Genomic DNA, 24,202 nt, shown 5'->3' on the forward strand with positions numbered 1-24,202 from the left:
GGCGGGGGCAAAAGGCTTTATGTTATTACAGAGCAGTGGGCCATGGGGCCAGCTATTCCTATTACTGTGGAAGGTGAGTGTGCTCACAACGTGTTCTTTACCGCTACCCTCAAAGCTATGGAAAGGTGAGCCACAGTAGAGTGTTAAGAACTCAGAAACTAGAATTAGCCTGTCTGGGTGCAAGGTCGGATTTTTGCCTTTGCTAGCTAGCTATGTGACTGTGGGTAAGTAATTTACCTGCACTTCAGTTTCCTCATCTCTAAAATAAAGAACTCAATGAGTTGCTGTGAGGATTAAATAATGCCCCTAACCTGCTTAACACAATGCCTGGCACATGGCATATACTCCATAAATATCATTATTGCTGTTACTCAGTTTGATTCAATCTCCCATTTCTTCCTTTGGAAAGACAGAAAATAACTGCTTGTCTTTTGACATCAGTGTCTAACGCTAACGCTAAATATCTTTGGACTCTGAAGTGGATCTTTATATTCTCCAAGAAATTACTACTGCAACACAATGTGGTAACGAAACCGTGAACTTTATTGAGAACTTTCAAGCATCATAACTTGAAGAAGTATTTCTCAATTCAGTTTATCGAAATACTTCAGCTTTCCAGCTGGATCTGGGATTATCTGTTAAAACACAACAAAAAAAGGAAATTATTCATTTTAAATAAACATAATGAGTAGTCTGACATTAGTTGCCCATGCCTTGAGTAAAAATTATTTTTGTATATCAGATTGTATATTTAGAAAAAAATGAGATTTGTCCTACCTACTAATTTCGGCTATTCCAAAAGACAAATATTTTTATGTATTTTTTGTGAATAAATTAACATCTGTACTCAAGCACCCGAAAACTTACTTACAGCTCTTCTCTTGGCCACCAGGCTTTCATGGCATCTTCAGGTTTGATCTAATTAAGTCAAACACATTTAGAGAGCATGGCTACAGATGTTAATGTACTTTAAAAATCATCTGCTGCTAAAATGATGGTATGCCACAATTATCTGAAAAGGAGGCAGGTGTTCACTATGGGCTTACTAAAGTCCAGAATACAACTTTTAAATCTCAAGCTGCAAAGTAAAAAAAACAAACAAACAAACAAACAAAAAAAAAACAAAAAAAACCCCACCCAAACTCAAATACATCAAGCACTACTGTCAATAGTTAATGAATACTGTTGTGTTCCCTCCAAGAGCATCATAGCCTTAGAAACCTGTTAGACTTAAAAAAATTTCCAGGCCGGGCGCGGTGGCTCACGCCTGTAATCCCAGCACTTTGGGAGGCCGAGGCGGGTGGATCACGAGGTCAGGAGATCGAGACCATCCTGGCTAACACGGTGAAAGCCTGTCTCTACTAAAAATACAAACAATTAGCCGGGTGTGGTGGCGGGCGCCTGTAGTCCCAGCTACTCGAGAGGCTGAGGCAGGAGAATGGCATGAACCTGGGAGGCGGAGCTTGCAGTGAGCCGAGATCCTGCCACTGCACTCCAGCCTGGGTGACAGAGCAAGACTCCGCCTCAAAAAAAAAAAAAAAAATTCCAATATATTTTGACCTCACATTAACTATGTTACTTGCTAGTTATAGGTAAAGTACATCTATCTTTATATATATATAAACAACTTATTGTAACTTTTGTAATTGACTGACTCTGAATCAATTTCTGATGGGTTTGCACAACAGGTTTGCCTTTGAGGTCAAAGTTAATGTTACAATAGCAAACTTACTCATCTCTATGTTGATCTGATGGATCTCAAAGGGGATTTGAAATTATACATTAAAGGTACTTTGAACACTAGGTACCTTAAAAGTATAAATCAGTCAGGTTAGTTTGCATTTGTTGATTATGAGGCTTATAGAAAGAAATACAAATCAGAAGCTGCTGGCTTAAGCAGCAGCTTAAGGAGCCTTAAAAAGCATTTCAGACACATCTTCAAGGTAGGGGGCACTTCCCCCTGGAGGTGCAGCAAAACCATCTGTGACTGATGAATAACATCTCCAATCACAGGCATGTGCTAGGTGTCCAAGTTCCCAGAGATCGGTGAGAGCTCCCAAGAAGTACAATTTAACTCTGAAAGGTATTACAGGATGAGTACCGGACATTTCAGAAAACATGTTGACTATTTAAATGATTAACTTTTGGGGGCCACAAATCTCTGAGAATCTGATGAAAACTATGGATTCTCCCTCCAGAAGAATGCATACGTGTTATCACATACTGTGGTGGTCATTCTTTTGAATTTTATTTTTGATCGACAAATAATAGTTGTATATATTTATGTGTTTGGATATTCTTTCAACAGACTTGCTATATGGAAACTATTCAAATTAGGCAGTATTTATTAGTGAACAACACAGCCGAAGTCCCTGCCCTTGGAGTTACATCCTAATTCTAATTTTAGGTTGCGGTAATAAATGCTTTTACAAATAGGTTGGTTGGGCCAGGTGTGGTGCCTCATGCCTGTAATCCCAGCACTTTGGGAGGCTGAGGTGGGTGGATCACTTGAGGTCAGGAGTTTGAGACCAGCCTGGCCAACATGGTGAAACCCTGTCTCTACTAAAAATACAAAAATTAGCCAGGTGTGGTACTGCACGCCTGTAATCCCAGTTCCTTGGGAGGCTGAGGCTGGAGAGTCGCTTGAACCTGGGAGGTGGAGGTTGCAGTGAGCCAAGATCAGGCCACTGCACTCGAGCCTGGGTGACAGAGTGAGACTCCGTCTAAAAAAAAAAAAAAAAAAAAAAAAGTTGGTTGGAGGATGTGTAGGGTGGGGATAAAGTGGTGAGGAAAGACTTCTAAGATGATATTTGAACAAAAATGTGAGCAAAGAGAGGGAACTAGTCATGCAGATGGAGTACAGAAAGAACGGCAAGGGCAAAGGCCCTGAGGCAAGAATCAGCTTAGCAAGTTCAAGGACCAGAAAGGGGCACACTTGAGGTTAGAGCGCAAATTTCTACCAGTGGTTATCTATGGCTAATGGTACTTCTCTTTGGTTTGCTAAGGAAGGAAGTCTTAGGAGTCTATATTTTTCTATTACCCAAAGATAATGATTTCTTCCTCTAATGCTCTAGTATCTCCCAATTTCCTAACTGCAGCTTGTGTAAAACTCTTGATTTTTAGAAGATAAACATATTCTTCCTAAAAAGGTTCAAGCAAGTTTCTAAATTGTATTTTGGCAGAAGAGTACTTCAGGGATTGTCTATAAATTATACAGCCTCCTGGCTGGGAGCAGTGGCTCATGCCTGTAATCCCAGCACTTTGGGAGGCTGAGGAGGGTGGATCACTTGAGGCCAGGAGTTTGAGGCCATCCTGGACAACATGGAGAAACCCTGTCTTTACCAAAAAATACAAAAATTAGCTGGGTGTGGTGGTGCAGGCTTGTAGTCCCAGCTACTTGGGGGGCTGAGGCATGAGAATTGCATGAACCCTGGAGGCAGAGGCTGCACTGAGTCCAGATCATGCCACTGCCCTCCAGTCTGGGCGACAGAGCAACACTTGTCTCAAAAAAAAAAAAAAAAAAAAAAAAAAATTTTTACAGCCTCCTAAATGAAAGAATATATGTGTTTCAATCTCTTCTTTCTTCATGACAAGGAGAGAATCATTATCTTCAGTATTAATTGAGCTAGATTTTCTCAAAACTTCTTACTATGCATAGAAAGGTTTTGTTTGTGACTGTTTTCTTTGTCCAGAATACAGGAAGAAATTTGATACATGACCTATAAGACTTCTGAATTATTCTACCAAGTCTCCCCTCTGCCCTTTTTTTTTGGAATGGTGTATTTATCTGTATACTTGGCTTTAAAGTTCACAGCATCACGCCCCATATTCTGCTTTCTCCAGTTTCAGCTACTCTTCCTACAGGCCAAAGAATGTCTGTACTCTGATTTCTGCTTAGCAATGTTTACTTCATTTACAAAATCAAGACAGTTCTAGTAACAAGGAAAGATTATTCTAAGGTTAGCATGTTTTTTTTTTTTTTTTTTTTTGACTCTAACCATCAACTCAACAATAAAAAATATATATATACTTACAGTTTCACTACCAGGTTTCCAGCCAGCAGGGCAGACTAAAAGAAACAAAAAGAGGCAGAAGACATTTTAAAAACAGAATTCAGTTACCTCCAGCAACTGACTTTTTCTGTTTCTACATGAGACTGAAGTTAACAGAATATACTAATAAGAACATTTCCAGACCACCGAGCACATGACTTCTATTAGCCTCCTGTTCACACCAAGGAATTTTAGTCATGAAGCTTATCAGCAGGCAGCTAATCTATTTTCATTTTTAGCAATTGTGTTTAGTTACATTAAAAATATAAGAAATCGAGTTGATTGGCCCTCTAATACAGTTGGAAAGTTTGGGAATCTGGTGAGCTGGAAGGCCTAGGCATGGCAAAAATTCCTCCAAATTTACATAAACTTCCAGTTAGCTTGTTTGCCATGTTTCCTGCAGTACTTTGTACTGATGACATGATTCACTATTTGTCAAAAGAGACTTTAGAATGCATCCTGACTCAGTGACTCAGTGACATTTTTAAAAGGAATATGTGTTCTATTTTAGCAAAATGATGAACTTGTAGATTACAAATGTGATACTGAATAAGCCCAGAGATTACATTATTATACTTCATCTTAGCTGAAAGGCAGAAAAGTGATCAAGGATTATTTAAAGGCTAAATTCAATAATACAAACAGGCAAATGAAAACTACATCACTAAATATTGCCAGATTGACACATTCTAAGCTTGCAGAAACGTAATTTTAAAAATTGCAGTAGCAGAAACTTTTCTGAGTTTTATCAAAAAGGACTATGCAAATAGTGAATATTTTTGCATCTTATTTAGTAAGCAGAATACATTAGTTTTATACACACACACACACATATATACACATATATATTTGATTTTTAGTAGAGGTGAGGTTTCACTGGGTTGCCCAGGCTGGTCTCGAATTCCTGAGCTCAAGCAATCTTCCCACCTTGGCCTCCCAAAATGCTGGGATTTCAGACATAAGCCACCATGCCTGGCCTGATACTTTGTTAAAGCACTTTAAATTATAATTTGGTCTGTTAAAAAGATCTGCTAATAATTTGTAAATAATCAGAAAACTGTGGAAATATCCAAATTACTTTTATGATAAGAAACCAAACGAATTATGTTATCTTTCAAACTAAAAAATCAAAAGGTTAGAAAGGAAAGGTACCTTCTCCATGTTTGTCAGTGTACTGGAATGCTTGAACCAAACGTAGTGTCTCATCCACTGATCTACCCACAGGAAGATCATTCAGAGTAATTTGTCTTAGGATTCCTTTGTCATCAATAATGAAGAGACCTCTGTAAGAGAAGAATGGTAGAGGTGAGGCCATTTCTTCTATGTATTGTGAATTCCTACACCATCCACACAGAAGGATGCTATACAGAACAAACACCACACTACCTGCCTACTCCAATGGTACACACACACACACGTGTGCGCATATCCCTCCCTCAATCTAATGTATAATTTGGAATTATCACTGTAAAGCTGCAGCTTTAAAAATTTGTTTTTGGCTAAGAAATGTACCATAGTATTTACAGTTGTTGAAGATAATCTGGCTTTTAAAAACTATACACATATGTGCATGTATTATTTTGAAAATAAAAAATAATTTTTAAATTTGTTTTCAAACGGGATCTCACTCTGTTGCCCAGGCTGAAGTGCAGTGGCATGACCTCGGCTCATTGCAGCCTCAACCTCTTGGGCTCAAGTGATCCTCTTGCCACAGCCTCCTGAGTAGCTGGGACTACAGGTGTGTGCCACCACACCCGGCTAATTTTTGTATTTTTTGTAGAAACAGGGTTTCATCATATTGCCCAGGCTAGTCTCAAACTGCTGGACTCAAGCAATCTACCTGCCTTGGCTTCCCAAAGTGCTGGGATTACAGGCGTGAGCCACCGTGCCTGGCCTTAAAAAAAAATTTTAAAAAGAAACTAATGGCCCAAATCAAATAATATAGCTAACATTAGATAATTTTACTTGGTTAATGTTCAAATGATTCTACATTTTAAAACTGCCTCAGTCTTTTTTGGGGCATATTTACTCTTGGAAATTAACTTAGTAACAGACTTTATGAAAGCAGAAAACATTAAAGACTTAGCAAGTACAAAAGAGGGGAAATTGCTGGTAGCAATACATGATACAGGCCGGGCGCGGTGGCTCAAGCCTGTAATCCCAGCACTTTGGGAGGCCGAGACGGGCGGATCACGAGGTCAGGAGATCCAGACCACCCTGGCTAACACGGTGAAACCCCGTCTCTACTAAAAAATACAAAAAACTAGCCGGGCGAGGTGGCGGGCGCCTGTAGTCCCAGCTACTCGGGAGGCTGAGACAGGAGAATGGCGGGAACCCGGGAGGCGGAGCTTGCAGTGAGCTGAGATCCGGCCACAGCACTCCAGCCTGGGCAACAGAGTGAGACTCCCTCTCAAAAAAAAAAAAAAAAAAAAAAAATACATGATACAATACAATGAACCTTGAGAACACTATGCATGAAAAGAGGCTAGTCATAAAAGCACATATTGTAGGATTCCATTTATATGAAATGCCCAGAATAGGCAACTATAGTGACATAAAGTAGATTTGTGGTTGCCTAAAGCCAGGGGAAGTGGGTTAGGGGAAACAGGGAGTGATTGCTAATGGGTATGGGGTTTTTTGGAGTATGAAAACATTCTGAAATTGTGGTGATGGTTGCACAACTCTGTAAATACACAAAAACCACTGAAATGTATTCTTTAATTTTTTTAGAGACAGGGTCTCACTCTTGTTACCCAGGCTAGAGTGCAGTGGTGTGATCATAGATCATTGCAACCTTGAACTCCCAGGCTCTAGCGATCCTCTTATCTCAGCCTCTTGAGTAGGGGGACTGCAGGAATGTGACACCACAACAGGCTAATTTAACAAAAAAAAATAATTTATTTTTTTGGTAGAAGACAAGGGTCTGGTTATGTTGCCCAGGCTAGTCTCAAACTCCTGGGCTCAAGGGATCCTCCCACCTAGGTCTCCCAAAGTGCTGGGGTTACAGGCATGAACCACCATGCCCAGCTGAATTGTATTCTTTAAATGGGTATTGTATTATATGTGAACTATATTCCAATAAAGTTGTTATAAAAAACACAGGATTATAAAATACTGACACTTTCACATAAAACATATAAGAAAAACTATTGGCAATACAAAGCAAATCAGCAATACAACCAAATTACAACATGCTAAAATTGCCCCCTTTTCAAAGAATTCTATTAATGTTTGTTAGCTCAAGTAACCCAGTGAGAGTATCTGGGTAAAATATTTCCTTAATTTTTCCTACTCCAAAGACACAGGTTTGCTAAGTAGTATGACACTTGTATTTAGAAAAAAACACTACTGGAGTCAGTTTGGTAAAAAGGAAAAAGAAATGGACAAGGAGTTGGGGGACCTGGATTTAAGTCTGGGCTCTGCAATTAAATAATTATATAACTTTGGCTAAGATCACGGAACTCTATGAATCTGTCTCTTTTATTTGTAAGATGACAGAGTTGGTGAAAGATCTCTAAATAATCTTCCAGCTCTAAAAGTCTATGATGCTAACATAGTTTAATCAGGGCTAATATAAAGTAACATAGTTTAAGTTTAGTAGTTTATTTTAAAGACTAATAGAACAAAGTAATATTTCTTTCTGTTTTTTTTTTTTTTTTTTTTTTTGAGACAGAGTCTTGCTCTGTCACCCGGGCTGGAGTGCAGTGGTGCGATCTCGGCTCACCGCAACCTCTGCCTCCTGGGTTCAAGCGATTCTCCTGCCTCAGCCTCCTGAGTAGCTGGGACTACAGGCATGTGCCACTACACCCAGCTAATTTTTGTATTTTTTAGTAGAGATGGGGTTTTACCATGTTGGTTGGCCAGGAAGGTCTCGATATCTTGACCTCATGATCTGCCCGCCTTGGTCTCCCAAAGTGCTGGGATTACAGGCATGAGCCACCATGCCCGGCCAATTATTTATTATTATTATTATTATTTTTGTCACTGTGTCGCCCAGGCCGGAGTGCAGTGGCATGATCTGGGCTTACTGAAACCTCCACCTCCCAGGTTCAAGCAATTCTCCCACCTCAACCTGCCGAGTAGCTGGGACTATAGGCACACGCCACCATGCCCGGGTAACTTTTGTATTTTTTGGTAGAGACAGGGTTTCACCATGTTGGCCAGGCTGGTCTCAAACTCCTGACCTCAAGTAATCTGCCCACCATGGCCTCCCAAAGTGCCAGGATTACAGGCCTGAGCTACCGTGCCTGGTCTCAAAATAATATTTCTTGATCAAAATTTGTTCTTCTATTTCATAAATAACATCTATTTCAAGGAGGATTATAAACATGCTTGGATTTGTCATAATGTAAAACCACTGAAAGGTACCTAAGAGTGTGGCCTGAGTCCTCTAGGTATACACCATAGTCCTTTGAGATCTGATGGGTCAAATCTGAAAGAAGTGGAATCCTTATTGGCCCAAGTCCTCCTTGTCTTCGAGGGGTATTAATCCTGTAACAAACAGAATGCTTACCTCTCAGAGCTAAGTAAACAGCATATATTAAAACAGCACTCTTTCTCTATACATGCACATGCACACACATGAACAAAATACACACATTCTTTCACTAACAAAACAGGCTAATATACTTTCTGTTTTGCTTTTCCCATTTAATATATTCATATCCTTTAAACATTAAAAAAATATATACACAACACATATTTATTTTATGTTTTTGAGACGGGGTCTTGCTCTGTCTCCCAGGCTGCAGGGCAGTGATGTGCTCATAGCTCAGTGTAGCCTAGAACTTCCAGGCTCAAGTGATCCTCCTGCCTCAGCCTCCTGAGAAGCTGGGACTACAGGTGTGCACCATCTCACTGGGCTAATGTTTTAAACACTTTTTTGTAGAGATGAGGTGTAGCTTTGTTACCCAGGCTGGTCTCAAATTCCTGGCTTCAAGCAATCCTCCTGCTTCAGCCTCCCAAAGTGCTGGGATTATAGCCATGAGCCACTGTGCTCAGCCTATAACACATTTTTGTTTTTTCTGAGATGGAGTCTTGCTCTGTCGCCCAGGCTGGAATGCAGTGGCATCATCTCAGCTCACTGCAACCTCTGCCTCCCAGGTTCAAGCGATTCTTCTGCCTCAGCCTCCCAAGTAGCTGGGATTACAGGCGTGTGCCACCACATTGGCTGATTTTTGTATTTTTAGTGGAGATGGGGTTTCACCATATTGACCGGGCTGGTCTTGAACTCCTGACCTCAGATGATCCACCCGGCTTGGCCTCCCAAAGTGCTGGGATTACAGGCATGAGCCACTGTGCCCGGCCTATAACACATTTTTAATGTATGGATACACAGATATTCCTTGACTTATGATGGGGTTGTGTCTTTTTTTTTGAGACGGAGTCTTGCTCTGTTGCCCAGGCTGGAGTGCAAAGGCACAATCTTGGCTTATTACAACCTCCGTCTCCCAGGTTCAAGCGATTCTCCTGCCTCAGCCTTGCGAGTAGCTGGGATTACAGCTACTTGCCACCACGCCCAACAAATTTTTGTATTTTTAATAGAGACGGGGTTTCACCATGTTGGCCAGGCTGGTCTTGAACTCTTGACCTCAGGTGATCTGTCTGCCTCAGCCTCCCAAAGTGCTGGGATTACAGGCCACTGTGCCCAGCAGGGGTTATGTCTTGATAAACACATCATAAGTTAAAAATATCATTAGCTAAAAATGTATTTACTATCCCATAAACCCACTGTAAAGTTGAAAAATTATATGTCGAACCATCATAAGTTAGGACCATCTTTACTATATTTTACTAATCTCCATGATGGAGATTTAAACCATTTACCTTTTTTTGCTTTATAAACACTGCTGAAAACATCCTTGTATTCTTACTTTTATACACTTATCTAATTGATTTCTGAAAGTGAAACTGATAGATCAAAAGACATGTAGTATCATAAGCATGATCTCAGTAGTGTGATCATAAGACAAAGCCTTGAAGAGATAGACAGGATACAAATGGATGACATTTTAACATTCTGAGAGACAAAGAAATGCAAAGTCCACTTGAAACAGTGAAGGAAGTTAGTTATAATATCAGATGCATCAGTCTTCAGTACAGGTTGTGTTTCCCTTATCAGAAGTGCTTGGGACCAGAAGTGTTTTGGATTAAGATTTTTTCTGATTTTGGTATATCTGCATACTTACTGGTTGAACATCCCTAATCTGAACTCTGAAATGCTTCACTGAGCATTTCCTTTGAGCATCATGTCAGCACTCAAAAAATTCTGAATTTTGGAACACTGTGGATTTCAGATTAGGGATGCTCAATGGGTATTCTGTAACTTGAAACCAGGAGACATGGGCTGATGCTGTAACAGGAGAGTACTGACACAGCAGACAGAAAACAAAATGACATTGCTCCAGGTATCTGGAGCCCAGTTCTGACACCCAAGTAGAAATCTCTGGTTGATGTGAAACCTATCCAGCTGAGAATGTATCCCCAAATTTCCTTGGGAAAGCAATCCCAAATTACTTGGGATGACATAACTTTTTCCTTAGTGGATATGCATTTTAATCCTCGGAAGATTTAGAATTACTACAGAAGTGATGAAGCACAGCCCAGGCAACATGGCAAGACTCCATCTCTACAAAAATAAAAATTAAAATAGGCATGGTGGTGCAAGCTTGCAGTCCCAATTATTTGGGGAGGTAGAAGGACTGCTGGAGCCCATGAGTTCAAGGCTGCAGGGAGCTATGACTGATTGTGCCACTGCACTCCAGCCTGGGCAACACAGTAAGACCCTGTCTTTCTTTTTTTTAAAGGAAATGATAAAGCAAATTAAGCCTATAATTTAATTTTTTTTTTTTTTGAGACAGGATCTCACTCTGTTGTCCAGGCTGGAGTGCAATGGTATGATCTTGGCTCACTACAGCCTCGACCACCTAGGCTCAAGTGATCCTTCCATCTCAGGCTCCCGAGTAGCTGGGACCACAGGCACATGCCACCAGACCTGGCTAATTTTTTAAATTTTTTGTATAGATAGGGTCTCACTATGTTGCCCAGGCTGGTCTTGAACTCCTGGGTTGAAGTGATTCTCCTGCTTTGACCTCCCAAAGTGCTGGGATTATAGGTGTGAGCCACCATGCCAGACTATTTTAATATTTTTATATTATATTAATAAATAATCAGTACATATTTATATATTAAGTTATTTATAATGTTTAAGATAATTTGGCACATTAGAACTACGTAAGTATTTGGGAAGGTTTGTCTAAAAATTGAGATACTTAAGGAATTCAAATATATTAAACATATAACTGCATTTAAAAATACTTATGGGAATTAATTTCTTAGGGAAATGTAATTAATTAAATTGTAGCTCCCCAAGCAATGAAAATTTGTTATACACACACACAGATTATAAATGAAAAAAAGCTCGTGTTTTAAATTTGTAACTTTAATAAATTGAATATTATGTTTTAAAACCAAAATAATTCTGAATCTTTTGTTTGTTTTGTTTTTGAGATGGTGTTTCACTCTTGTTGCCCAGGCTGGAGTGCAATGGTGCAACCTCAGCTCACTGCAACCTCCACCTCCTGGGTTCAAGTGATTCTCCTGCCTCAGCCTCCTGGGTATCTGGGATTACAGGCACCTGCTACCATGCCTGGCTAATTTTGTATTTTTAGTAGACATGGGGTTTCTCCATGTTGGTCAGGCTGGTCTCGAACTCCCCACCTCAGGTGATCCGCCTGCCTCGGCCTCCCAAAGTGCTGGGATTACAGGCGTGAGCCACTGTACCTGGCCTAATTCTGAATGGTCTTTATTGTGCACAAAGTTTTCTGCACAAGACTGTGGACACTATTAAAAACTCGTATTAACATGTAAATTTCCAATTTTGAGACATGTTGCCCAATGGCTCTCCAGAAATGCTAAGTAGCTGTGTGTGAGTGCCATTTCTTCAATTTTTGTCCACAGTGGATAAATTTTTTCAATCTTTTTAAATCTTGGCCAAACAGACAGGGAAAATTGGCATCTCTTGTCATTTTATTTTGCAATTCTTTACAATGAATTTAGGTAGAACATCTTTTTATGATTAATGAATTTAAAAAAATTTTTTAAAATTAATTTTAAAAAATTATTGTTTCTTAAAAATTGTAAAAGCTGAGTTTGACTATACAACTGTAACAGAGAAATGGCATATTTTAAAGATTTTTTTTCCTTCAGATTATGGTAACCCAATTTATCATAATAAAGTAATCATATAATTCAGTGGTTTTCGTTATAGAAATCACATCTACTGCATTTAACTTTTCCCCTAATTTTGAAATGTCCTATAAAATCCTTAAGCATTTTTACTATTGCAGCTGATTATATTACTCTTCTCTCTTTTTTTAACCCGGAAAATGTGTAGAGGCATGTATTACTCTTAGATAAATCTATTCCTGAATTGCCTGATAAATGACTATATTCTTATTGTATCATATCAAGATTTATCTGCCCATGCTTTAAGAGTAAATCCATTCTTTTTTTCTACAAATGTAAGTGTAAGATACTGACCAGGCCAAATGGGTAAACTGTGAATCAACAGAGCATGCTACCACTTCAGTATTTATAGATCTGAATTCTTCAAGTCTATCACCAAAAGCGATAATTTCAGTTGGACACACAAATGTGCTGAAAGGTAAAACAAACAAACAAAATCAGTATTCTCCAAATAAGCATATACCTAAACTTTCAAATGACAATTTTTACAAATACCTTTAATAATAAAAATGCACATTAAGAATAATTTTATATTTGAACCTTTTCAAAACTGTCATTTGATCAAATATTTAATAAAGAAACATATTACAGAGTTCTCAACTACATCTCAATAAACTTTCGTATTACAACTTAATAGATCAGTAGTCAACCAGTGTTCCCTTCTCCCTTATAGCAATAGCCACCCCCCATTTTATTACTTTTATTTAATAATACCTTTTATTTATATAGTACTTTACAGCTTTCAAAGGATCTATAAACATTTTACATCATTTCACTATTTTTTTTTTTTTTTTGGAGACGGAGTCTCGCTCAATCGCCCAGGCTGGAGTGCAGCGGTGCAATCTCGGCTCACTGCAAGCTCTGCCTCCCCGGACCTCGTGATCCGCCCGCCTTGGCCTCCCAAAGTGCTGGGATTACAGGCGTGAGCCACCGCGCCCGGCCACTATTTTTTTTTATATTCCTATACCAACCCTATGAACTAGATGCATCTATCTGTATTTTGGAGAGGAGGCAATGTTTTCCAGTACCCCCACCCCTCTTTTCTTGATAAGGTCCTCTTCCACCTTGTCTACCAGTCCTGTGCAGCCAGGGATTTTATACCTTAATATCCTCATGTTGTCAGAAGGCCATGTTTAGAGAATATTACTAGGGTGGCATTTTTTCAAACCATGGTAGGGACTCCTTAAATCAACTGAGTTCTAAACAACATTTTTAAAAAGTGAAATCGGATAAAAAATAGGAGACTATATCATATATAGTAAGGGTAAATTATGAAACATATGTTTGTATATACAAATACATATATATGTTTGTCTTCAACAGTGATATTCAAAATATTTAACAATCTTAAAGCTGGCTTTTGTTCTGGAGGTTTCTGAAAGGGACTAGGCAGGAGGACTAACTACTTGGGGAGGGAAGGGAAGTGGCTATTTACCACATGATATGAGGGTTTTTCAGCATTTTAAGGAGCATGGCTGTGCTGGTGCATCCAGACGGAATGTTGCTGTATATATATGTGCCTGTGTACTGGCTGGCAATGAAAAATGTATTTCCTACTGTGAGACATGGTCAAGAAAGTTTGAAAAACATAGACTTCGGGCACAAGTTCCTATCAGAGACCAATACAGGATTTTAACATGTTTCAGCTGTTCAGGTACAGCACTGTCATGTCCAAGTAGACAGTTCTAATCTAGGATGATGTCCCTGGACACCTGGGCTATAAAATGTATTTTAAATATTTTCTAAGGGGTAGGAATGGTCAGCCTCAGCTTTCCTTTTTTTTTTTTTTTTGTGGTAGGGTCTCACTCTGTCGCCTAGGCTGGAGTGCAGTGGTGTGATCTCAGCTCACTGCAACCTCTGCCTCCCAGGTTCAAGCAATTCTCCTGCCTCAGCCTGCTGAGTAACTGGGACTACAAGCACCCACCACCACGCCCGGGTAATTTTTTTTGTATTTTCAGTAGAGACGGGGTTTCACCATGTTGGCCAGACTGGTCTAGAACTACTGACCTCAGGTGATCTGCCCATCTCGGCCTCCCAAAGTGCTGGGATTACAGGCGTGAACCACTGCGCCTAGCCTCTGCCTTTCTTCTTATTTCAAGGAATGCTACCTAGAGATACATTTGACCAACTTCTTAGTGAAGACAGAAAAAGTTTTGGCAGGAAACTGAAGGGTTACGTTTGTAACTTTCCTCCTTGTAGACTGTGGCAAATGCCCCAGAATTCTTCCTTCTCTAACCAGGCACAGTCCAGCATTACATGAAAACAGGAAGAAGCTATCTTAGCTCCTTGTCCCAGAAGACCACTGCTAACAACATGCTCCAATTAACTATCTCTTACCCATTATGGAGTTATGAATAACAATGGAGAAACACAACATATTTTTCTGCTACATTAGACTAATTTCCAAATTCAGGGTGTTGTATATATTTAACATACATGTTAACTTTCTGGTTTTATAAACATGAATTTAGAAGTCCTGTCATTTTTTATGTTTACTGAAATTTCTATTTCTGGTTTCTATTAGAAATTAAGCTATACTTAAAAAAATCAAGTCACAGTATGAGTTGATTAGAAAGAAGCAAGTTCTTACTAATTTAAAAGATTATATATTATGCAGACTCATAACTTTAGTCTCAATGTAATAATTTTCATGAGAATTCTTCCTATTTGGCTTAGAGCGGGGGTTGGCAAACGGGTCAACAGCCCAAATCCAGTAGAAAAAATTTGTTAATCCCTGGCCTAGATACAACCTATAGAAGTGAGCTTAAGTATACCCTCCCTGCAAGTTTAAATATGATCTATGTGGTTCTAGATTAGTCCTAATGGAAAAAGGCACAGTGGCAAAGATACTTTTTTTAACCAAAAAGTAAGTTCCAAGAGAATAAAAGATAAAAATTGACATAACTCTTTTTGGTCTCTTTTCACTTTCATGAGTTTTGAAAAACACTCAAAATAGTGTTTTGCAAAATAAAATTAAATCCTCAATGTGAATAAAGTTATAGGAGTATTTACTTTTAGTCAACTTTCTGACCATATACAAAAATGCTCACTGTCACAGAGTTAAAGAAAGACGAGAAACCCCACAATAAGCATAACATATACACAGGTGTTATTCCTTATTCCTTAAGCAGTATATAGTATTTTCAGCAAAGTGTTCAAATCCCAGAAAAGCAACAGATGCAGCAAAGAATAAAAATGGAAAAACCACAGTTACATGGTATCACTAGAGAAAATGGCTTAATTTTCTTTTTCTTTTTTTTTTTTGAGACGGAGTCTCACTCTGTCGCCAGGCTGGAGTGCAGTGGTGCAATCTTGGCTTACTGCAACCTCTGCCTCCAGGGTTCCAGTGATTCTCCTGCCTCAGCCTCCCGGGTAGCTGGGACTACAGGTGCGTACCACCACACCCAGCTAATTTTTGTGTTTTTAGTAGAGATGGGGTTTCACCATGTTGGCCAGGATGGTCTTGATCTCTTGACCTTGTGATCCGCCGGCCTTGGCCTCCCAAAGTGCTGGGATTACAGAATTATTTTTCTAATTAAGAGGGATACATTAAAAAGAATTATGGCATAAGTCTTGCTATTAAAGCTTTCTAAAATATTATCGGTCCATTTTCTTGCCTTAGTAGGTATAGCTTAATGAATATATTGTAGCTTTCCTCTAATTATTCCATTATAGCATAATCATGTAGACATAAGTATTGAGGTCGATGTGTTATGACTCTGAAATATATGGTAGATGTTACCTTTTTAAATACATTTCTTTACTTCAGCTTGCCTTTTTAAAAACCAAGAGCTGAACAAAATTTCTGTTTGATATTCCTAAAAAACAACTGATAAAGACTGAGATTTTACTAGCTGCTATTTACATGTATTACTTACAAATCAAGTGGGTAGAAGAAAAAAACCAAGTATTTCCCACGATAATCAGTTAACTTCAGCTCCTTAAATTCTCCATCGATCACAGCTGTTCCTTCCCAGTAGGGCGCTGGCTTGGAAACTAAGAAAGAAAAATACATGATGTTCTGTAACACTTAGAAAGTTGGTGGAATGGTAGAAGGACATCTTTAGAAAATCACTAAAAATCAGGGCTACCTTTAGATCTCTTTGGCAGTCTGGTGAAGCTTACAGACTTCTTAAAAGAGTGTTATTGAATGCAAAAAGGAAAATACATAGAATTACAAAAGAAACCAATTGTATTTAAATGCAATTATCAAAATATTTTTTTAAATGGTGATATCATAATACACGTGCTCTGTAACACTTCAAAACTGCAAGATCTAGTCGTGATCTGACAACTTAACTACCTAAGATAACGATGAGTGAAGATGGTGTTTCAGGATACCTGCAATAACCATAATGTAGCAAGAAAATAACTGTGGTTCTATTGGTGAAAGGTACAAGTACTGCTGAAGCTAGTGTAGTTTGTTGCTGACATTCATAATAGAAGGAAACACTAACTTTCAGATGGGGGTTAGTGAAAATAAATACTTTTTTCCCCTATTCATGCTCACAGACCCCTTAAATTCCACCCTGCACTAAACCCTCCTAGATACTTCACTATAACCCCGCTTCAAGTTGTCAACTTCCTACATTTCAAATAATTAGATTCTCCTTTCTCTAATGGCAGTCTTCCAGATGTACTAATTTAGTTCGTCCAGCTTCTAACCTACACATGGAGGACCTGCTGCAGATGAGGCTACACAAAATGAGGAGGGAATGTACAAATATGTCAGGCCAGAAGTGTAAAATCCCAAACCATGGGATCGTTTTCCTAGAGGGCTTTGAAAGAAGACTCCCTTGAATAGGTTTCAAGTGACCCAATGGAAACTGAACAGTTCATGCCGCTGTCTTGTAAGGGCATACAGTAATTTTAGCCAACACACTTAGATAATAATGCACTTCATGCTCTGTTAACACATTCAGATAGCACTTATACTTTCAGACCCCTTACAAACACTGAGGGCAATACTTGCTTCCAAGTTGGCTAAGGTTCCTAGAAAGTAAGGCTTATACTTTTCTGTAGCAGCCACCATTTATGGTCACTCTGAAATAGAGACAAACAACATGAATTTCTCTTAAAAATTAATATATAACATATGATTACTTATCTTGAGCCAGCATCCTACCTCATATATATAATCCTGATCTGATTAGGTAAAGGCCAGGAGGGAGAAATAGACAGAAGGGTATTCAATTATATATACTTTAAATAAATTACTTAAAATGCTACTTAAGTGAAAGGTTATAATAATTTTCATGATCTATTACAATGATGTGCCCTAATGATTTTAGCATACTGGGAAAACCATATTTGAAAAATAAATTTTGTTCTGAAAATTGATTTTGGAAATATTTGGTTAAGAATGGTAGTTACTTTGCTAAGATCTATAAATGGAATTCCCAAAGCAATCCCTTGCATTTATCAAAAAACACACATTGTCTTGAATATAAATTTCGTAATTAACATAAAGATTCTGGTAAATGCAGAGAAGTACAAAGAATATTTAAACCCTCTCTCTCCATAACTCCCATCAACTTAACTACTGTTAACATTCTAATGTCTGTTTTTCCAGTCTTATTTTTAAAATTTTTATTTATTTATTTATTTTTTTGAGACAGAGTCTCAGTCTGTTGCCCAGGCTGGAGTGCAGTGGTGTGATCTGGGCTCACTGCAACTTCTGCCTCCTGGGTTCAAGGGATTCTCTTTCCTTAGCCTGCCCAGTAGCTGGGATTATAGGTATGCGCCATCACACCCGGCTAATTTGTGTATTTTTAGTAGAGATGGGGTTTCACCATGTTGGCCAGTCTGGTCTTGAACTCCTGACCTCAGGTGATCAGCCAGCCTCGGCCTCCTAAAGTGCTGAAATTATAGATATGAGCCACCACGCCTTGGCCTTTCCATGCTTTTTTAAACACAAATTTGCCATGTTGCATCCCCGCCTTTTTTTCCTCCTTAAAGGAAACGGTAAATTATGAAGTTTTTGATATTACTAAAAATTATTTGAAAATATGGCCTTAATGGCTCCATAATAGTCTTTACTAACAAAAGTCTTTGTATCTTTAATTCTAGATAAGCCTACATGTGACAGAGAAATGTAGTAAAATGTTAAGTTTTGCTGGTAAAGGGAAAGCTTTGAAGTAGATTCATTTCCTATGGAAAATATATGTAATGCAAGTAAACACTTAACTGGCTGACATACTTAAAATACTTTCCCAGGCAAGTAAAACCAGTGGGACTTGGAAACACTGTGATTTTAAAATTTAAGACTGGTTTTCTTAAAAATCCCAAAGTAGGCCGGGCGCGGTGGCTCACACCTAAAATCCCAGCACTTTGGGAGGCCGAGGCAGGTGGATCATGAGGTCAGGAGTTCCAGACCAGCCTGGCCAATATAGTGAAACCCTGTCTCTACTAAAAATACAAAAATTAGCCAGGTGTGGTGGCACGCGCCTGTAGTCCCAGCTACTCGGGAGGCTGAGGCAGAAGAATCGCTTGAACCAGGGTGGCGGAGGTTGCAGTAAGCCAAGATTGCCCCACTGCACTCCAGCCTGGGTGACTGAGCGTGACTTTGTCTAAAAAAAAAAAAAAAAAAAAAAAAAAAAAAAGGCCCAAAGTAGTTAACTTTCAGTAAGTAAGAACTGTAAATGTTTAAGAGGACAAAACAGTTTTTCTCATTTATCACTCCCAACCCATCCTAAGTCATAACAACATTCCATTTAACTCTAGGGATTCAGAATTGTGAAGCATTACTTTTTTCACTGAATATTGGCATGGAACATGCTGTAACTGAACCATAAAAGCCAACTGCACACCACAGAATGTCAAATGATCTGTAGGAAAAGCAGGTTACTGAATAGCAAGCAAGAGACAGCCTTTATCTATAGCCACTGTTCACTTTTGGTTAATTTTAACATCCAGATGTAGCAGGCCACAACTTTCACAGTATCTACTTCGTCTGACGTGTCATTCCTGAAAGTGGCCATTAGCTTTGTACACTGGACAGAAATGCAAATAATCAAAAACCAAATTGGCAGGACACAAATTTGCCACGAGGTTTATCATCAACCCAAATGCATACCTCTAACCTCCTTTCCCCTCATTTCCCTCAAAAGTACACTCTGTAATAGGTTCTTCATGTCTGAGAAACATAAGGAATATCCATTAACTACATAGGCTTTGAGGAAGGTGGCTTTTACTAATAATCTTTGTAAGATGCAAACAAAAAGGAGGAAAGAAAAACGAAATGTTTGACCTCCTGAGCACTGTGTTTAGCAACTTTTCTGTTTAATCAAACTTTTTGTGAATCATTATTCAACCTATCAATGTCTTCCTTCGCTGAAACAGTACCTGAAAAAGACGGGATGTGCTGCGGGCACTTTGAGATGTTTCGGGAACTGTTTCAGTTTGCCCAACATCCTCGATGCAAACTCGGGACTAGGGCCACCCACTTTCCCTCAGCTGCGGCTTTTGGGGTAACCACTACCTCTTCTAAAATCTGATCAGTGGAAACCATACCTTTCTTCACAGCTAGAACTCCCCTTTATTCCCTTCCCCGCCCTCCTAGGAGAGAAGCAGGCCCGCCCAGGGCCCGGAGGCAGCCTAGGGGGTGCCGCCCAAGCCCAGACTCCGGGGGTGTAACCGGGGTACACGTGTCTCCGGAGTCTCCCCTCCCACCCTCTGGCGGGACGCCACCTACTCTTGGCTTTGCTTAGGTGCAGGGAGTGGTCGGCGACCGATACCCGGGATGCCTCTCCCGGGTACACTTGTCCACCCGCGTAGAAGTGGCACTCCTCTTCGCGGGTGCGGGGCCTGTCCTCTGTCTCCCAGCCCCGCACAGCTCCAGCCGGCAGCAGGAACAGCAGTAGCGGCAGCAGAAGCAGCCTTCGGTGCCGGCCTTGGGCCGGAGTTGTCGCGGCTAGCAGCGGCAGCGCCTCCATGACCACGCGAGCGCAGAAACACGTCCCTTGGCGCGAGCGCCGCTTCTCCCGCCGCCAGGCAGCTACAACCGCGTGCACGACGCCAGCGCGAGCCGGGGCGCGGCCTCGCGAGACCTGCTCCGCCCCCTCCCCCCCCCCTCCGCCCCGCTCACCGCCCCGCCACGTGGGCGCCGGCCCCGCCTCCCCTCTCCCAAGCCTGCATTTGCGCCTGCGTCCCGCGGCGGACCAGGATCTGGAGCGTAGTCCAACTCTGCAAAGGCTGCGACAAGGTCTCCTGACCTTCGCGCTGTTTTAGACATCCTTCCACGCCCATCTCTTCCACAAAGCCTCACCACTGCACACAAGCCCCCACAAGCGGAATCTAGCCTATATGCTTGTGAATGGCTTGCATTTTATACTTCTAATAAGCTTTTTAAGAGTCACTTAACATTTTAAAAAATTATGTTTGACAAATCATAATTGTATACATTCGTGGGATGCAATGTGATATTTTGAAATATGTATCCAATGTGGGATGATTACATCACATTAATTAACTTATCCATCGCCTTGTTTACCTATGACTTTTATGGTGAGACATTTCAAATTTACTCTTATTCATTTTGAAATACACATTATTATTGACTGTAAAATTTACCCTGCTGCTTTTCAGAGGCTGGGCAGTAGGGAAGGCGGGGAGAGAGGGAAGGAATGGGGAGTTAGTTGTTGGTCAAAGGTTACCAAGTTCCAGATAGACAGGAATAAGTTTCAAGATCTAATATACATTTACTAATTTTTTTCTCGAAGTGATTTGTGTGAACAGTGCCATGATCTGCACTACTTGCAGCTCTTTTAAGTGCTGGAAAAACTTAGAGAGGATAGGTCTAACCATTTACTTTCCTCCAGCAGGCAAGGGTGAACGGCAGTTTTTGGTGACCTAATCTATTGTTTCAAAGGTAGCTTTTTTATTTATTTTAAATTTAAATGAAGACTTGAAAAGTTACCAGAAAACTCTCCCAGCAGTGTTGTTCCTTCTTGTGACAATTGCCCCATCACCCAATCCCTGGCCTTTTCCTTGCCCTCCCCACCCATCTCCCCCCTGCAACCTGCTGTGTGCGCCTGCGCTGTCTTCCCTCTGTGACCTGCTGTGTGCGCCTGCGCACTGGGGGCAGGCCCAGGCCACCGAGCGTCCACCAACTGGACTAAGACCCCCTTGTGTCGTCACCTGTGATTGATCTCCTGCACTCCCACCCTCAGCACTGTTTTAGACTCCCGTTCATCCTTCCGGGCCCATCTTGTACACAGAACTTCGCAGGTGACTGACCTCGCACCCTTGCCCGTGACAGGCCTCCAGCCTTCGCGCCTTTGCCTGTGACAGGCCTCGAGCCCTTGCCGGTGATTGGCCTGGAGCCCTTGCTGGTGACAGGACTCACGCCCTTGCCCATGATTGGCCTCGCACGCTTGCCGGTGACAGGCCTCGAGCCTTCGCACCCTTGCCCGTGACTGGCCTCGCGCCCTCAGCACTGTTTTAGGCCTTCTCATCCTTCACACCTATTTCTTCTACAAAGCTTCGCCCATGGCTGTCTTCCCACCATTGAAGGGCCAACGACCCTCGCCGCCAGCACTTGTTAGACATCCTTCCACGCCCATCTCTCCCAAAAAGCCTCCTCATCCCACGCCACCCCCTGCCCCTCAAAAGGGAAACTAACCTTTCTGCCTCTGAATAGCTTGCGTTTTATCCCTGTAACAGACATTTATTATTATTTTCCTTGCAGTGATCTTTGTGAACAGCCATGACTCCTCTCTCGAGTCGGAGCCCTTTTCAGGTCCCCAGAAAACTTGGGGAAGAAAAGTCTAACCTGAAAAGCCATATCCCTAGACCATTTCTTCTCTTCCAGCTGGAAAGGAACTGTAGAGCAAACAGGCAACGTTACAACTTAACCCTGCGTTAGGTGTGTGTTTTTTTTTTTTTTTTTGAGACAGAGTCTTGCTCTGTCGCACAGGCTGGAGTGCAGTGGCATGATCTCGGCTCACTGCAACCTCCGCCTCCCAGGTTCAAGCAATTCTCCTGCCCCAGCCTCCTGAGTAGCTGGGATCACAGGTGCGCGCGACCACGCCCGGCTAATTGTGATCCACCCACCTTGGCCTTCCAAAGTGCTGGGATTACAGGCATGAACCTGTATGATCCAAGGGTGCACTCTGTCTTCCTGCAAGTACTTGTTATCTTTCTTTTTAAAAGTTTTAAAAACTTTTTGTGGCTACATAGTAGGTATGTGTGTATATATGTGCATATATATATACATATATATATTTGTGGGGTATATGGGATAGTTTGATTCAGGCATACAATGTGTAATAATCACATCATGGTAAATGGTGTATCCATCACCTCAAGCATTTATCATTTGTGTTACAAACAATCCAATTATACTCTTTTAGTTATTTTAAGGTATACAATTACATTGTTATTGAGTATAGTCACCCTGTTGTGCTATCAAATACTAGGTCTTATTCATTCTAACTATATTTCTGTACCCACTAACCATCCCCACTTTCCTCCCCAGGACCCCACTACCCTTCCCAGCCTCTAGTAACCATTCTTCTACTCTCTATCTCTATGGGTTCAATTGTTTTAATTTTTAGCTCCCACAATTAAGTGAGAACATGTTACGTTTGTTTTCTGTAAGCACCTGTTATCTTTCTGAATCCTGCAGAAACCTTCCTAAGTTTGTCTTTCCTCTACTAGACTGTGGGCTCTCTGGGGCTGAAATCAACATGTAATTGGTCTTTGTTTCCCAAAGAACCTGGCCCACAGTAAGCAACTGACATTGCAAACACCTGATTTTATAAATAACACCTAATATTCCAAACAGCCTCAGTTTCAAATTGCTTTCACATATTTTATCCTTACTCTTGTGAAACAACCCTTTGTGGCAGATAGAAAAATCTCCCCCTTCCAAGCTCATCCCTCACCCTAATTCTGCCCATTGTATACTCTGCTTTCTGCTTCCCAGACCCTGCTTCCTGGAGGTAAAGGATGAAAAAGGTGACGCTAGCCTCCTTCTGCCAAGGGAGGGTGTGTCCTTACCCATAACATTATCTGGCAGCTCTTCACTTTCTGGTGGCTCATAGATAGGAGGCCTCTGACGAGGTGGCTCTCGCTCCCAGTCTTCTCCTCCCCTGGCCTCCTGTTCCACGTGGAAGGGGAGTGGGACTCGGGGGGCTCGGGACTGAGTCCCAGGGATTCGGTTCAGGCCTATGCCCCGTAGTCGGCTTCGGTGATCCATGGTGACTATTGGACAAACAGCCACAAGCCTCAGTGAATTCTAGGCCCAAAACTGGGCCTCTAAGTTTGGACCTGGGAAAGGAAGCTTGAGGAAAGCGTTATGTCCCTACACCTCTTTGCTCTGGGCTGAATTGAGATGCTCTAGCTGGCAGCAGGGACTGCCCACCAAGTGGGCCCCTGTGGCCCACTGGAGAGAGTGACCAGATCGGCCAGCTCTCAGGCACCTACTGTTCGTCCCTCAGTTCTGCTGGAGCCCCCTGGCAACTGACATTCTGGGTGGCGGTTGCTCTGAATCCTTTCATCCAATGATACTTGTGCAGACATTGTGATGTCACAGTGACATCAACAAGGAAGCTTGAGGTGGGGGCCCTGCCCTCAAGATACCATCCAGCTGGTGTCAGTAGCCCATATTAATAATACAAAACCATCAGAGACAGGGGGAAGGTTCCAAATCCAGGATGCACCTCATAAACACTTGGGGAGCTTAAAAACATTCTGGCTGGGTGCAGTGGCTCACACCTGTAATCTCAACATTTTGGGAGGCCAAGAAAGGCAAATCACCTGAGGTCAGGAGTTCAAGACCAGCCTGGTCAACATGGTGAAACCTGGTCTCTACTAAAAATACGAAAATTAGCTGGGTGTGGTGGTGCACACCAGTAATCCCAGCTACTCAGGAGGCTGAGGCAGGAGAATTGCTGGAACCT

At 41.1% G+C, this 24,202-nt stretch overlaps 1 protein-coding gene across 3 annotated transcripts; it reads right to left on the reverse strand.

Moving 5' to 3' along the window:
* Positions 1-520: 520 nt before the first annotated feature.
* On the reverse strand, positions 521-23,760 carry PRDX4 (peroxiredoxin 4). Of its 3 annotated transcripts, XM_021932939.1 has the most exons (8): positions 19,993-20,346; positions 16,178-16,295; positions 12,594-12,710; positions 8,421-8,543; positions 5,205-5,335; positions 4,035-4,069; positions 872-918; positions 525-635 (listed from the first exon to the last, which is right to left on the reverse strand). In XM_021932939.1, the coding sequence occupies exons 1-8, from the start codon at positions 20,231-20,233 to the stop codon at positions 632-634; spliced, it is 816 nt and encodes a 271-aa protein (XP_021788631.1). In that variant the 5' UTR covers positions 20,234-20,346; the 3' UTR covers positions 525-631. The 3 variants fall into 3 exon arrangements, with proteins under 3 accessions (XP_009195600.1, XP_003917547.1, XP_021788631.1); XM_009197336.4 differs by lacking the exons at positions 872-918; positions 19,993-20,346 and adding an exon at positions 23,301-23,760 and having other exon boundaries at positions 521-635; XM_003917498.1 differs by lacking the exon at positions 872-918 and having other exon boundaries at positions 521-635.
* Between the last annotated feature and the right edge of the window lie 442 nt (positions 23,761-24,202).

This window comes from Papio anubis, chromosome X, assembly GCF_008728515.1.
Source record: "Papio anubis isolate 15944 chromosome X, Panubis1.0, whole genome shotgun sequence".
In the NCBI taxonomy this organism is placed as follows: domain Eukaryota; kingdom Metazoa; phylum Chordata; class Mammalia; order Primates; family Cercopithecidae; genus Papio; species Papio anubis.